General features: G+C 55.1%; 1 protein-coding gene across 2 annotated transcripts; it reads right to left on the bottom strand.

Moving 5' to 3' along the window:
• Positions 1 to 982: 982 nt before the first annotated feature.
• On the bottom strand, positions 983 to 12,669 carry LOC122371708. 2 transcript variants are annotated; one of them, XM_043348273.1, is made up of 7 exons: positions 12,569 to 12,669; positions 9,241 to 9,481; positions 8,727 to 8,900; positions 8,008 to 8,536; positions 7,610 to 7,750; positions 6,020 to 6,147; positions 983 to 5,519 (listed from the first exon to the last, which is right to left on the bottom strand). In XM_043348273.1, exons 2-7 carry the CDS (start codon positions 9,475 to 9,477, stop codon positions 1,485 to 1,487), a joined length of 5,244 nt encoding a protein of 1,747 aa, XP_043204208.1. In that variant the 5' UTR covers positions 9,478 to 9,481; positions 12,569 to 12,669; the 3' UTR covers positions 983 to 1,484. The 2 variants fall into 2 exon arrangements, with proteins under 2 accessions (XP_043204208.1, XP_043204207.1); XM_043348272.1 differs by having other exon boundaries at positions 9,241 to 9,478.
• Between the last annotated feature and the right edge of the window lie 2,101 nt (positions 12,670 to 14,770).

The following is a 14,770-nucleotide window of genomic DNA, read 5'->3' as shown; positions in this document are numbered from 1 at the left end:
GCCACGTGGCGCCGTAGGTTATGCACCGTCTTGTGAAAGCTGCCACACTGTTTGCACTGCAACCGCTTCATGTCAGAGAGCGCTGAGAGCCGCGCCAGCATGGCCTCCTCTGAGGCGGGGGAAGGCTCGGTGGCAGACGCTGCCGGCGCCGGGGGCTGGGAGCTGACGAGACGCGCCGCCGCCGCCGCCGCGGCCGACGCTGCCGACTCGGCGGCCGCCGCCATCGCTCCCAGAGACAGCGGCGCCGCGCGCGGGTTCAGGTAGTCGTTCCGCACCAGAATGGCAGACTGGGCCCGTCGCTCGGCTGTTGGCGCATGCGCGGTGAGCTGGTGGGCGGCCAGCAGCTGGGCGGACGGGTAGCAGAGGAGACACTCGGAGCAGCGTAGCAGGCCGGCCGGCGGAGGGCCCTGAAACACAGCGCGGCACCGAGCGACTCCAGTCATCGACCGAACGGAGGCCGGTACCACAGACGAGCCGAGAGCGGGGAGCGGTACGAATTACCTACGATACATATCGCCTGGTATTGTGTGAAAAGTGTTCCTTGTGAAATTTCATCATTGTGAACAAATAAAACACATGAAAGATTTCAACTTCATATTTAGCTGCTCGTGAGCCCTGTAGAAAAACGCACAGGACCTACCGTAGAGCACCGAGGCCTAAGCAAATACCCAAAGCAAGGTCGTAGTATGACTGATAACTAAAATCGCTTCCATTTTCATGTGGTATGAAGCTCAAGTTGCTCACCTACGTCCTATGAGATTGCCACAGCTATCGTCCACGAAGATCTATATATTACACAAGCTCTGAAACTAAAATGAGTAATCCTTACGTGTGAGCTATGTACATAATTCTAGTGTAACGCTATTTGAACCACCATAGCTTTGAACGCTTCCATTTTATCGTTGTCCTCCATATAGCGTTTGAAATTTGCATTTCACTCCTTTCACTTCGCTTCAAATCACGTAAACACTGTCAGGCCAAGTCCGCTTGTAAAAGTGTATTTAAGCGTGTTAAACAAGATGTCATAAATACGTGTACGGGCGTGACAATGCATTATGAGGATATCCAATTGGCGGGCACATAGTCATTGCATGTAACAATTGATGGAGACCAGTGGAGGCTATCTAGAGGGCATCAATCGGATATCCAAGACCCACAGAACAACATTCAAACGGCTAGTCCGGGCTATCTTTACACACAAGCACACACACACACATAAACACACATACAAACAGGTACAAACAAGCAAACAATACTCTCGCGACCGTTGTACGCACATATACCTAGATGTATTGATTCGACTAAGGGATCCCGTTTTATTACCGCCGCTCGCTGTTCTGAGACGGGTGGCGGCTGACGGGGACTCCCACACATCATCCTCAGTTAATTTATCATCTCTCGATGAATCGGAAGCATCTGAAGAGAGCCCGCCCGGTCCCGCCGCCGCTCCGCCCGGCCCAGTGGCGGCGGCGGCGCGGCCGGTATCACTTTCTATCGAGCGCCGAGGCACTGCTGCTCCGGCGCCGCGTCTGTCTCACACGCGCCGCCACCGCCGCCTCGGCTCGCGCGCGCGTCTGGGGCACCTCGCCGGCCGGCGGGACAACCGGCGAGCTCTTGGGTGCCGGCTCGGCGACCGGAGCGCGGGGGGAGGCCTTGCCGCCCGGCTCCGGGGTCCAGCTGCAGCGGGTGGACGACTTGCCGGCCGTCTCCGGAATGAAAGCCCGTTTGGTGAGCACCGTCGGTTTGGTGCCCGGGAGGACGGTGACCGTGGTGGGAGCAGGACGATCCGACGACTTCTCCGCGGCCGCCGCTCTCCGCTGACTGCCCCTGGCGACCTGTTCAGACTTATCGTCCGTCTTCGCATGGGCCGCCGCCGCGGGAGTTTTGGTGGCGCTACCTTTCGTCTCAGCAGGCCGCTTCGCTAAGTCTACGCCTTCTGAGACAGTCCCTTGTTCGTTTTTAATCTCAGCAGCCGATTCGGTGTTTGTCGTCACTTTAATCGGCGTCTTACCATACGCTTTCACTTTTGCTTTCTCACCACTCACACCTTTAGCCTCTGCATCAATTTTATTTTCTTGGCCACCGCTTTTGCCCTCAATTTTGATAGCCGGCTTCACTCCGCCGTCCGCGGCGCCGGCCGGTCGCGCCCCGGCCTGTATCACTGCAGTGACCACACCGGCCGGCACGGATGTGGTCGTCTTCAGTGACGGAACGTGAACCGTGACGCTGCCGCCGCCGGGGCGAGGCATGGCCTGCAGCAGCGGCGCGCGCAGCAGCGGCGGCGGCCGCGGCCGCGCCGGGCCGCCCGGGCTGGTGACGGCGCCCGGGGTGGGCGGCTGCAGCACCGCCCCCGCCCCCGTCCCCGCCTCGGTGCCTTTCGGCGCGATCGGCCGGAGTACTCGCGGCAGGTCAGCGGCAGTGATGGGCAGTTTCACTCCGGGCGCCAGCCGCATGATGGTGCGTCCGCCGGAGGTCTGGATCGTGCCGTCGGCCGACTGGAGCAGCGCCAGTTTCACGGCCTGCGGCAGCTTCACCAGCTGCGCGGCACGCACCGGCGCGGCGCCGCCGGCCGGCCGGGTCAGCCCGGCGGCAGAGACCACGGTCACCGCGCCCGAGCTCGCCACGGAGACCGTCACCGACGCGGCGCCCGCCAGCGCCGCCGCCACCGTCGACGACAGCACCACCGGCTTGATGGGAATGGCGACGGCTGAGACGGGAGGCGCTGACTTTGCTGGCGTCTTGGCTGGGGATTTCTCCGTGGGTTGCTCTGTGGCAGGTTGGTTCGGTGTGGATTTTGGTGGGCCGTTAGAAGATTTCTTACCATCCTGCGAAGTGGCGCTGGCAGTCTTTGCTGGCGGCTCGGCGGTGCCTTTACCGACAGGGCTGGATGCCAACTCAGTGCGCCGTGCCTGTTTAGTCGTCCCTTTCTGAGAATCGGCCACATACCGCCCCGTCCCCCGAGCGCCGTGGGTCACCGGGACAGCCTTCGTCTCCGACTCACCGTCACCAGAGGTGAGTGACGCGGTCCTAGATTTGACTGTTTGTGCCGTCGCCGGTTCGTCCTTACTGGATTCCTTCTCGGCGGCATTGCTGCTAGCCCGAGTCACTTTAACCGGAGCGGAGTCCTTCCTTCTAGTCGACCGCACAGCGGCGACTTCATTGGCTTTGGTTGCCTTGGTAGGAGAGCTGTCTCCTTTCGCTTTCTTAGCCCGCGGCTGTGCAGTTTCCTCTTTGGCGTCGGTCTCGTCCGCCGGTTCATCACCGGCCGGTGAGTCGGTCTCCATGACCGCCTCCTGGGACTCCGGTCCCCCGGCCGCTGAGTTTCCTCCCCTCTCCGTCTCACTGCCGCTGTAGGCGCGCGGCCGGCGGGACAGGGTCTGCAGCAGCGCTGAGGCTTTGAGCCGCAGTCGCGTGCGCCAGGCCTGCACCTCCGCGGCACCGTGGTGCGACAGGTGCCCGCAGGCCGATGAGTGCTTGGCAAACACGCGCGTACACAGCAGACACTTGGTGCCGTCCTTCTGCCGCTTCAGCAGCTGCGCCTTGTCAAACAGCTCGAACTCGGTCACCGCCTCATCGCGGTGGAACTGAGGCGCCTCGGACTTCTGAGCGGGCGACTTCGGAGCAGGCTTAGGAACCGACTCTGCGGATTTCTTTGCGTCCTGTGCGGGCGGCGTTGCCTCTGCCGCCGGTTTGGAAGACTCTACTGTAACATTGGCAGCGTCCGATGGCGGACTGGCCTTGTCGGCGGCCCCCAGTGACAGAGATCTCACCGGTGCGCCGGCCGCCGAAGTGGGGGTGACGGGCGCCGGGCCCGTCCCAGCCGCACCCTCCGAGACACGGCGCTCCTTCTGCCTCTGCCGCCGCTCGAACGCCGGCAGGAACTCGCGGCCGCGCGTCTTGATGAAGTTGCGTATATCAGCGTCCGAGTGCTGGCGCATGTGCTCGCAGGCCTCCGGGTGCGACTCGAACCGACGGTTACAGACCAGACAGAAGCGCGAGCCGTCCTGGCGCTTGGACAGCAGGTCGGAGCGCGAGATCTTAAGGACCCGGGTGTTGGGCCCGATCGGACCGACCGCGCCCTGCGCCAGGTTGCGCGACGTCTTGATCAGAGGCACGTTGAGTACCGTCTGCTCCCGCTTCACAGCCTTCGGCGCAGTGGCCGCCGCCGCCGGGCTCTCGGCAGCCCGCTTGGCGCCCTTCTGCTCGACCTCCTGCCGAGTGTTCGGTTTCGGCTCCACTTCCGGGTGCAGCTTAGGAGGTCCATCATCAGGCTCTTCATCGTCACTCTGCTCCTCCTCCTCGTCGGAGTCCAGATCCTCCGTGTCCGGGGGCACGCGGGCACCCTTCATGGGCCAGTTCTTGACGAACTCCCGAATCTCCTCGAACGTGTGCTCGGTGCGCAGGTGGATCTCGGCGTAGCTGTTGCGCACGAACGTCTTGTTGCAGACGCCGCAGCGGAGCCGCGAGCCCTTCCTCCTGATCACCTCCCACTTGTTCACCGTCTCGCCGTCCAGCTCCTGCTTCAGAGGCGCGTCGTCCTGCTCCGTGTTCTCGTCCTCTTCTTCCTCCTCCTCGTCCTCTGGTTCCTCGTCCGGCTCCTCCTTGGCAGCCTCAGCGCGGCGTCGCTTCCCCGGACTCCAGAGCTTACACGACACGAGCAGCCTGGCGCCGGACTCAATGTCCGTGTCTACACTGGCCGTCTCTCCGTCCGCACCCGTATCCATGTCCTCGTCCTCGTTATCGTCCTCTTCCTCCGGCTCCTCCTCTGGTTCTTCCTCCTCTGCCGGCTCAGCAGGCTCGGTGTCCTCTGCTTCCTCCCCGCTGACGGCATCGGCTTCCTCTGGCTCTCCGTCCGACCGCGGGCCGATGGCCGCCGGCACCCCCACCAGGCCGTCCACGGCGTGCAGCGCGGCCACACTGGTCGGCGGCTCGGTGGGGGTGTCCGCCGGAGACTCGGTGACCGACTCTGCGTCTGCGTCCGACTCCAGCTCCGGACCGTCCGGCGGTGAGGCGCCGGCCGGTCCCTCCAGTTCGTACTCCTCCGGCTCGAGCTGTTCGTCCGCCGGCCGGCGCTTGCGGATGAGCCGGACTTTCTGTCCGAGGTAGGCCTCGATCTCGCGCTGGTCGTGCAGCCGGAGGTGACCGCACGCCTGTAGGTGGCCGGTGAACACCTTCTTGCACAGCACACAGCGCTCGCTGCCGCCGGAGAGACGCTTCAGCAGGTTGGCCTTGTTGAAGAGCATGCGCTCGTCGCCGTCTCCGGCGGCGTCTCCGTCCGTCTCTCGGTCGTCGTCGCGCGCGGCGGCCGGCCTCTCCCGGTCGGCGGGGGTGACGGCGCCGCTGGAGGAGCGCGTGGAGACGGCCGCCGGGTCGGCCGACTGCCGGATGACGCGGCACACGCGCACCAGGCCGGCGCGCGCCGAGCTGAACTGCGGGTGCGCCGACTGCACGTGCTGCAGGCCGACCGGCAGTGACAGGTAGCGCCGGCTGCACTGGCGGCACTTCCACTCGAACGACGTCTGAAACGGGGGGCAGAGAGCGACGCGGGTGAGCAGCGGGCGCCGGCCGGCCGGCGGCGCGCGGCGCGGACCGCCAGTCGGCCGCGCCGGCCGGCCAGCGGCACCGCCGCCGCGCGCGCGCCGGTCTCCTACCCACACCGCGCGCACTAGCACACTACGCCAGCCGCCAGTCTGATGGATCGGCACGCGGCACTATCAGGCACTCACGGCAGACTGCTCACAGGCAGACTCGCGCGTACAGCGGAATACCACCGGTTCGATTGCCAATTCGTAATTGTCGTTTATTTGTTATTCGAACGTCGGGTGCTTTTGACACTCGACGAGCGTGATTGGTTTTGTAATGAAGAGTTTAAATATTGCTCCGATTTCTCCAAGTTTAGGCATGGTCCGTAAAAAAAGGACTAAAATACAACCAGCAATGACCCTGATAACCCGACCCGACCACAACCCATCAACCACACACCAACATGACCCGCACACAGCAGTAATGTTCTACTTACCACCTTCACGGGCATGTTGGTGCTGGTGGCGGCGCCGTCCGCCTGGGCGTCGGCCACGTTGCGGTGGAAGGACTTCTGCTTGATGCCCTCCTTCAGCACCTCCACCTCCTCCTGCTTCTTCTTGTGCACTGCGCGAACGGGGCAGAAACGGTTGTAGCATGAGTGAAGTGGTGAACGGTGTGCATGAGCCATGAAGCAAGACCATCCCACCTTAACATTAGTTTCGAGTTGAGATAGCCAAATTGGTGGCCATGGCCTGCAAATACCGGTTTGGGCACTCACAACATCGAAAAATGCTTTAATTCGGAGATATGGAATTTCAAACTTGCAGTTTTCGTATTCTAAGGGGCTAATGCATTGTAATGCCCCTTAGAATTTGTGACGTCAGCGGTGATCTAACGATTTTAAAACCTTATACTAACATCTTTGTGAAGCTGTGGTGGTATATGCTATTTGCGCGCAACATCTGCCGCAAACGCCGCACTTCCAAAATGAAGTCGCTAGGAACAGCGGAGATACCAAAAAGTAAACAGAAGTAAAAGTCCAATATCTTGAAAACCGGTGAATATTTTTCGGTGAAATTTGGTAGATATTCATTTTTGCTCTTTCTGAACCGAGCGACATCACTTTCATGCCAATTCATTAACTTTTTGGAGGTGGGAGGGTCCCTTTAACGTGTCAAATGAATAGGCAATCTTTATGTTACGGTGCTCCCATTTCGCACGGACCCATTGAAAGTGCATAAGATGCGTACGAAGGTCAAATAATTATTAAGAAAATGAAGAAATGCATCGCACTCCAGGCCAGTCACCAAACAAAAAACGAATCTGGGCGCCCGGAACAACCAGAGATAGAGAGCGTCTACGTCTTGCAATCTGGAACAACTTTAAGTACCTTAGTTCGCGGGATACAATATCCCAACGGGATTTCAGTAGCAAGAAACTTCACGTTGCCTAGTGGCAATTTGTTCAAACATTATTAGCCGATGGGAATCAGCATTTGGTTTTCACCAGCATTGAACAACAGGCCAATTTGGATGTCTGAGCAAACTAGCGATCGCCTATTTAATCTTGCCAAATACGTTAGATCTGTTCCCGACCTATGTTTCCCACGTCCACGACGACGAACATTGAACACGTCCTTTACCAAAATATTTATCGTCACCTTACAACCGTCTACCGGAAGCATCAGCTTCACCAGATAGATAACGCTTCTTGTAACTAGCTTCATTCCTGTCTATAGCCATGGGTGTGGATTTCCGCGGAGTTGGGGGTGCACAAGCTCTCCCAATTCCACGCCAGCTTGGCATTGGAGCCGCAACAGACGGCGTGGGTCAAGGTCACCGCTACAGGGCGGCGGCGACTTTGCTGCGCCCGGGAACCCCTAACTCAGCGGAATTCCACACCCATGTCTATAGCCCTAATGCACCACCCACCTCCCGCCATCCCCTCAATGAAATCCACCTTCCTGGAGGTGCCTCACTGCGAGACCCACCTTTCTGGAGGTGCCTCCCCCAGAGACCCGCTATTCTCGAGGTGCCTCCCTGCGAGGCCCACCTTTCTGGAGGTGCCTCCCCGCCCAGAGACCCACCTTTCTGGAGGTGCCGCTCCACGCTGAACATGTTGATGAACGCCGCTGAACACAGGCAGCACGGGTAGTAGATGCGGGTCGACGCGTGCAGCGACCGCATGTGGTGGGACAGTGTCTTGCGGGTGGCGAACGTCGTGTTACCTGGGAGAGGGACGGCTGGTGACGTCAGAGACGGGTCACGGGAGTGATGGGCTCAGGAGTAGTGAACATTCCAAATGTAACGAAAATCGCAAATTCATCGTGCAATGAAATGACGGAGAGAAACTGGCATATCACTGAAATGACGAACCGTGAAGGTGATCAAATTAACGGGAGGGCTGCAAAAACCTTACTGTTTCAGAAGTATCATTGCCATCTATGTACGCTCCATACCCCCCCCCCCGCTGTCCGGTACTCACAGTGCTGACAGACGTGTCTCCCGTCCTCCCCCTCGGCCTGCTCTGCCTCCTCCGTATCCTCTGCCTCCTCCTCTTCCTCTCCGTCCGACTCCACCACTCTGCCATCCCTGCCGAGTCGGACGGTCCTCTGCGCGGCCGCCTCCATCCGTCGCACCTCGTCCAGCCGCTCGCCCACACTGCGCTCCGGCTCGCCGACCGTCTGCACCACGGCGGCCGCGCTGCCCGGCAGCGGCTCCAGGCGCACCGGCGGCACCGGCTGGGCGGCGGCCGCGCGCGCCTCTGCCGCCGCCGCCTGGCGCACCTCCGGCAGCCGGTCGATGGCGGCGGGCAGCGGCAGCACGACCACCCCGTCCGAGGGCGCCGCCAGCGACTGGCCCGGACCGGAGCCGAACACCTGACGTGTGTCCACCGCCGGCCGCGTGCAATAGCGCCGCTTGTGCGCCAGCAGGTTGGCCACGCTGCGGAACAGCGCCCGGCACGCGCGGCACTCGTAGATCAGGTCACACTCGGCCGCCAGCAGGTCACGGATCTGCGGGGACGGTGGGGAGGGATGAGGTCACACTCACGGATCTGGGGGCGGGGAGGGTCAAGCTCGACCAAGATCCGTGGATCGAATGAACTGCATCTCCTCCTCCAACGATACGAGCAGCCACTTTAAATCTTCGAACACCTAGTCTTCAGGTACGAATCTCTAGAAAACAAGATGAATTATAACTTACCTCCTGTGTGCCGAGCTCGAAGATTTTCAGCAGTTTGACGATGCTGGACGAGTGGCTGTCGGCGTTCTGACAGACGATGGACTCGTCTGGCTGAGAGGGCAGCGTGATGCGGACCGACTGGCGCTGCGGGGGCCGCGTGCGGCCGGCACCGCTCGGTCCCGGCGCCGGCGGCTCCTGCAGACACGTCACACGGGGGTGAGAGGGGGCAGATCGCGAGGGAGAATGTAGGCATATAGCAAATCTGACGAATTAGGTACGAGCTAATGAGTCCTCGCTATTACGAATGTCAAAGATCAAAGATGTAAAATAAAGAAATAGATTGCGAGATGATCCACAATGCAAGATGGATTCCATTGAAGCTCCGTAATACAAATATCGAGTTATGCAAACAATTTTCATCCTGTGACAAAGCTGGGCAGCCCCAGTTACATGGGGCAGCTGCACCGCAGTCCGCAACAGAACAAATATTTCTGACACGATAACAGACCAGCTGTTGAACTATGGTTGAACTGACCTTGAAGCCATCGTTGGATCTGGCTGCCTTGCTGGACTTTGCGTTTTTGCGCGCCACTCGCACCAGCTCCGGGATCTTCAGGAACCGGTTGATGGTCTTCGAGTCGACGCCGAACTTTTTGGCGGTGGCCTGTTTGTTCCCGAACACATCCCCGCCGCTCCGGAAGTAGTGTTCGAGCACGCGCAGCTTCAGATCGCGCGTGTACTTTCCCCCGGTGAGGGAGGAGGACGACGACATTCTGCTGGGAGAGAGGTCAGAGGGGTACCGTCAGGACCGTCTACTGGATACTGTCGGAGCCTGAGATAATGCACAAACGGAGAATTCAATGTTCATCGGAATAAAAAAATGTCCATCATAATCGAAATATCAAGTTGTGTGTTCTTTCATGCCTAAGAAACCAAATAATAACATCGACTGTCGGTGTGCTGAAATTTTGGCCAGGTGAATTCTCAGGTCAGGTAATGAGGTCCGGAGAAATGCCCGCCCAGCCATGGTCGATTCTTGCGAACGCATTGTCCGCCCTTTCCTCTACTGCCCGTTCGAGAATTCCAAAACGGATATTTCGAGGTTAAATATTTCACGCCTTCTGCCTTTACATATTCTTTGACACATGTTATAAGCACGCTCGGCATAAGCTGTCGACGGTCTATGGTGCGGTATATGTACTATATGACCTCACCTGACCTGTAATATGACTATGGTCGCCCACACAGCCGAAACTATCACGGAAAACTAGCGATCGCCGCATCGGCTCGAGCCGGGCTCTTGGCCGCTGTTATCTCATTGTGAACTCAAGCCTGCTAAGCTGCTAGGGGAGGGTGGATATTTGGAGTTTTGGCTCCATCTTGAGCACTTATATGGATCATTGCTCTCTGGGGGGGGGGGGGGAGGCAGTAACTTCAGCAGAAGAGCAAGGAATGGTAACCCTTTTGACCCTTTCCACCACCTAACTGCAGCAAATATTATCAAGGTGCTCAGATCAGCTTTGAAACATGAATAAATGGGTGGCACATGATGATCTCCTAGGCATTTCAGTTTCAAGGAAAACTACTGACTAGTCCAGCCTGGTTATGAGGCAAAAGTATGCTAATTTTAGCCCAAATAAAGGCTCTGGATGGTGGTTAGTACACACAGCTAGTTCAGATGATCAATTTTTTCACTGGGTGACTGCAGGTATGTCAACCCACCCTGGTGGAGGATAGCAGAAGCTGAGGTCAATTTTGACTTCCAGAACCAGATTGGTTCAGTTGTCTTTCATGGCAATAGCAAAGGGTCACCTCAAATAATGACTGTGCTTAGGGCACCTTTCTGGTTTTATGTCCATACTATGGTTTGTAAAGAAAAGAAGAAAACAGGAAAATAAGTAGGAAGGAAGATATAAAATAGAGATAGAAACTTAAAATTCAAATAAGAAGTTCTCAAAAAAATTCATGCAATTCAGCCAGTTCTAAAACCTGTTGTGTGTCAATTTTGTTCACAAATAGCTCAAAAAACATTTAGCATGTTCTATTGCTTTGTGTTTCCTATCAAATGAACCTAAAAATATAGCTTTTGAATTGTAAGCCAGCAGCACAATTTATGATATAATAATCCTAGTCACAATTATTTGTGTAACAAGATGCAAAAATGGATTATGATACTCTTATATATAATAAAATAAGCTGATTACCATTATTTTTTATCAATAATAGCATTTCATTGGGGATTCGTAAAATGGATCTTATTTTCGATATGGGTATGGTTACAAGGTCATTTTACCAGGGGAATCATAGAGAACAACACAGCATTGAATGAAGAATCTCACACATTTTGAAAATATTGAAAAATCCTGCACAACTTCCCTTGAAACTTCCATAACCCATATATGAAAAATTATGCAGCCATGAGCCAGGATCAGACCATCATATGCAGACTAGCACTTTCGACCGTCTAAATTATTCAGCCACCCTCTCCACTCCCAAGCACTTTGAGCACAAACAGTAGCACAGATTGCGGACGGGAAGGGTGGAGGCGCCGCCACCGCCGCCCTGCCCCCTCGGCGAACGCGAGCCGCCAGGCCAGTGGGGGAAACTGTGGTCAAATCTTCTATTTTTGGAAGCCTTCCATTTTTGGAAGGACCTTCCATAAATGGGTATGCATTTTCCAAAAATGGAAGGCTTCCAAAATTGGAAGGTCTAATCTCAGTGTTCCCAACTGTGATTCACATTCTTTGATTTAAGTTACGGCCTTTTTAAATGTGTAACATTAATAGTTGATTTTGCCATTTATGATCATTGATATAAGGAGAAGCAGCAGTGCTAGTGTTGGTAATACAGGCATGCTATGTCAATGTACATAGTGATATAATAGCATGGTGTCCTGGCGCACTGCTCTCTTTTTCTACTTCTAGAGGACACATAGAAATTCAGAAGAGAAAACAGCTGGTCAATAACCAACCAGGAGGAACACAGCTATAGCCCTGACAAAAAATGGTTTAAATTAAACTTACTATTCCTCATATAAATTGAAGATTCATGCTCCTTCGATAGAAAGTAACACGAAAAACGGCGCAGCAACGCCTATTTAATTCGTCCCATATTCCGGAAAAAACATTGAAAAATGACGAGACCTTCACCCAAATGTTTGGCAAAAGCCTTAAAAAATTGAAATCAACCACACAATATGCTAATAAATGCAGAAAACGGCAACAAATACAAGTTTTACTCGCCACTACACTCCCGAAACCGCCGCACTCTGTCCAGACAATTCCGCACTGTAAATAAAGTCGGCGGTATCGAACAAGCATGGCCCGTCACTAAAGTACTTTTAAGGATATTTACTTTTCGTTTTTGATGCTTTTTGCTTACAAAATGTTTGATAAAGTCTTATAAAACCATCGTTTGTCGGTAAATTTTTGTCAATTTTCCACGACTCATTACTTTGAAAAATTACCTAAAATACATCCACGCTAGGATTTAGGCATCCACGCTAGATTATGGACACTTCACTATGGCGAATAGAAAGCGACCAGGGGCGATAGTCGCATTTGCCTCATGTTCGGCGGAAATCGGTAAGTTCCAACATATGCGCAACATTTTCTATATTTGGGTACGATGACGTCGTCAGCGTACCCATTTTTGGAAGGTGCGTACCCATATATAGAAAATCCTTCCAAAAATGGAAGGCTTTCTAAAAATGGAAGATTTGACCACAGTTTCCCTGACTGAGGCGCCAGCCCGAGCCTCGGCGTGGCGGGAACCACCCGATTATTCAGAACGAATTTCATCATCAAAACAGACAGCAAACATCACGAAAACAGTTTCAAAACATCAAAAATTAGCACACTCACCTTTTGGAATACCGTCACACCTGCAACAACTCCTATTCAGCCCAAATTTGATATTTCTAGAGCGACCATCGCGAGGCCAACCTGGCTCCACCAACGCGAACGGACAAGGGCCTTAGTTACGAACGCGGCCGATAGATGGCCATGAGGTTCGCTGCTTGCGGGCTTGAGATCGATATAAACTCGGCAGGTGGCGCTATTTTGCCATGCAATGTGTGTTTTACTAACTAATTTTAAAAGCTAAGAACATTTGGTAAGCTAGTTTTACAGAAAACAAGTGAAACTCATTGAAAATGAAATACAGGTGGCCGTAAGCAGGCCGTAAGCGTTAACTCGGCGACACCAAGCGCTTGGTCGGTGGCGCCATCTGCACCGGAAATCGAGGCCACAGCAGCTGTGCGCGGCCGAATATACGGTATCTGCGTTCCGGGCGGCCAGCTACGTCACGAGCGGCCGGGTGCCGGGCTGGCGGCGGCGGCAGCGGCGCCCGGCGGTGGAGGCGGTTTCTCCCGGACGGGAGAGTCGCCGGCCCGGTCGGGGCCGCGCGCCCGCTCAGATGTCGCTACGGACGGGAGCGGCGAGGATGAGCCGCCCGCCTGACTTGGGTCGGCCGTGCAGGGACGAACCGGTGCTGAATCACTCACGGTATACGTTCGGCGTGTAGCCATTGGGACAAGTCCGCTGGTGCTCAGATCCGTAATATTATCTTACACCAGGCAGAAATGGACGGCACCTGACCCGAAGCTGACTGCCGATGACATCTAGTCGCACCATCGCGGCATCACAATATTACAATGCGAACGACTAGGGCAAGGCCGTATAAGGGGCAAGGCCGTATTTAGGGCAAATTCACTCGTATAGGATGCTCGTCGAATGATCCACTGCAAATAGTGGTGGTGCGCGCACCTGCAAGTGGTGCGCGTGCGGAGAACCGTATCGCTCCCTCCCATAGTGATACGTTTCGATGAAAATTTGCATTAGCGATTGAAAGAAAATCGCGAACCTCAATTTCGCAAACGAATACGCGACTGAAAACTCCTCACGATTTTTTGACGATCTCAAATAACGGCTACCTCTATTGCCATCGAAATCAATTTTGCCATGACTATGAAGCTGCCCGGCACCAAAGGCTTGTTGCTCATACCTATCGGTCGTTTTTAGATGATTTGGTTATATCCGGCATTTCATTCACCCATTTAAAACTTCGCCTAAAAGTCTCATCTGTATGCCCGTCTAAACGAGAGACGGTCGACCCGTGGAAACAATCGGTAACGGCCGGCAGGCAGATGGCTGGGACGGCACCCCGGGATTCGGCGCTTCAAAAGTTCAAAACGTGACCGTAGTACAATATGTTATCGGGAATATTTAAGACGGCGCGGACAGCTTGCCCGTCTAAGGGGTGAAACAATGACTATCGAGTATCGACCGAGTGATACACGCTGAAGATTGCGAACAGACTATAAAATAACGAAGACGCTGTAAGAAGAAGTCGAAGACGCAAGCCGTAGACATGTGTGAACTTCTCGCGTAAACCCCAAAACGCTCTAAACTCCTCCAAAATTTGCTTCAACTCTAGCCGCAAGGGGCCGATTTCGGAATCCTGCGTTCTTCTCTTATTGTCCATGTCCTGAAGGTCGGTTACCCATTAAATTCGTCAAACAAGAAATGACACCTTAACCCGCGCCCGGCTGGGGGTCCTGGATTTCCACGCCCTGCTGGGGGGGGGGGGGGTGTTTGAACACCCCCCCTTGTAACTCGGCTCCTGGGCCACGTAGCGATACGCGGAAGGCGGCGTTCGAAAGAGCGTCAAAAATAATGACGAAATCACTTCGGTCAATTTTTTGGTCAGGTCAAAGGTCAGGTCACCAGAGGTCATTGAAGGCAAAATTTCGCCGATTTCCAGGTCGAATGTCGAAAATTTCCAAGAAGCCAACGCATAATTCTCGGGAACCAATAGAGCTACAACGCCGCGGAAAAGCGCATTCGACAGCCCTATTAACGCCCTTTCTGAGTAATTCTCTCAGATTTGACCTAACGCCAACGGTTTTGCCTGCAGGGGGCAAAAACTGCAAAAATAGCCGATTTTTTCGAAAACAGTTTTTCTGCAATAACTTTTGACCCAAGCCTTGTACGAGCTTACTTTTACCGGCATCGTGTTCCTCTCGTCAAGACGCATCGAATGAACTATAACTTGACCTTGAAAGG

This window comes from Amphibalanus amphitrite, unplaced genomic scaffold (assembly GCF_019059575.1).
Source record: "Amphibalanus amphitrite isolate SeventyFive unplaced genomic scaffold, NRLGWU_Aamphi_draft 001270F_arrow, whole genome shotgun sequence".
Classification (NCBI taxonomy): Eukaryota; Metazoa; Arthropoda; class Thecostraca; order Balanomorpha; family Balanidae; genus Amphibalanus; species Amphibalanus amphitrite.
Note: the sequence above shows the minus strand (reverse complement) of the source record. Positions and strands in the feature narration are given on the sequence as shown.

Coding starts and splice junctions, on each gene's coding strand:
- LOC122371708 (XM_043348273.1), bottom strand. CDS start 9,477: ATGTCGTCGTCCTCCTCCCTCACCGGGGGAAAGTACACGCGCGATCTG. Junction 8,901..9,240: donor GATCCAACGATGGCTTCAAG/GTCAGTTCAACC, acceptor ACGTGTCTGCAG/GAGCCGCCGGCGCCGGGACC. Junction 5,520..6,019: donor CCAACATGCCCGTGAAGGTG/GTAAGTAGAACA, acceptor CCCCCGTTTCAG/ACGTCGTTCGAGTGGAAGTG.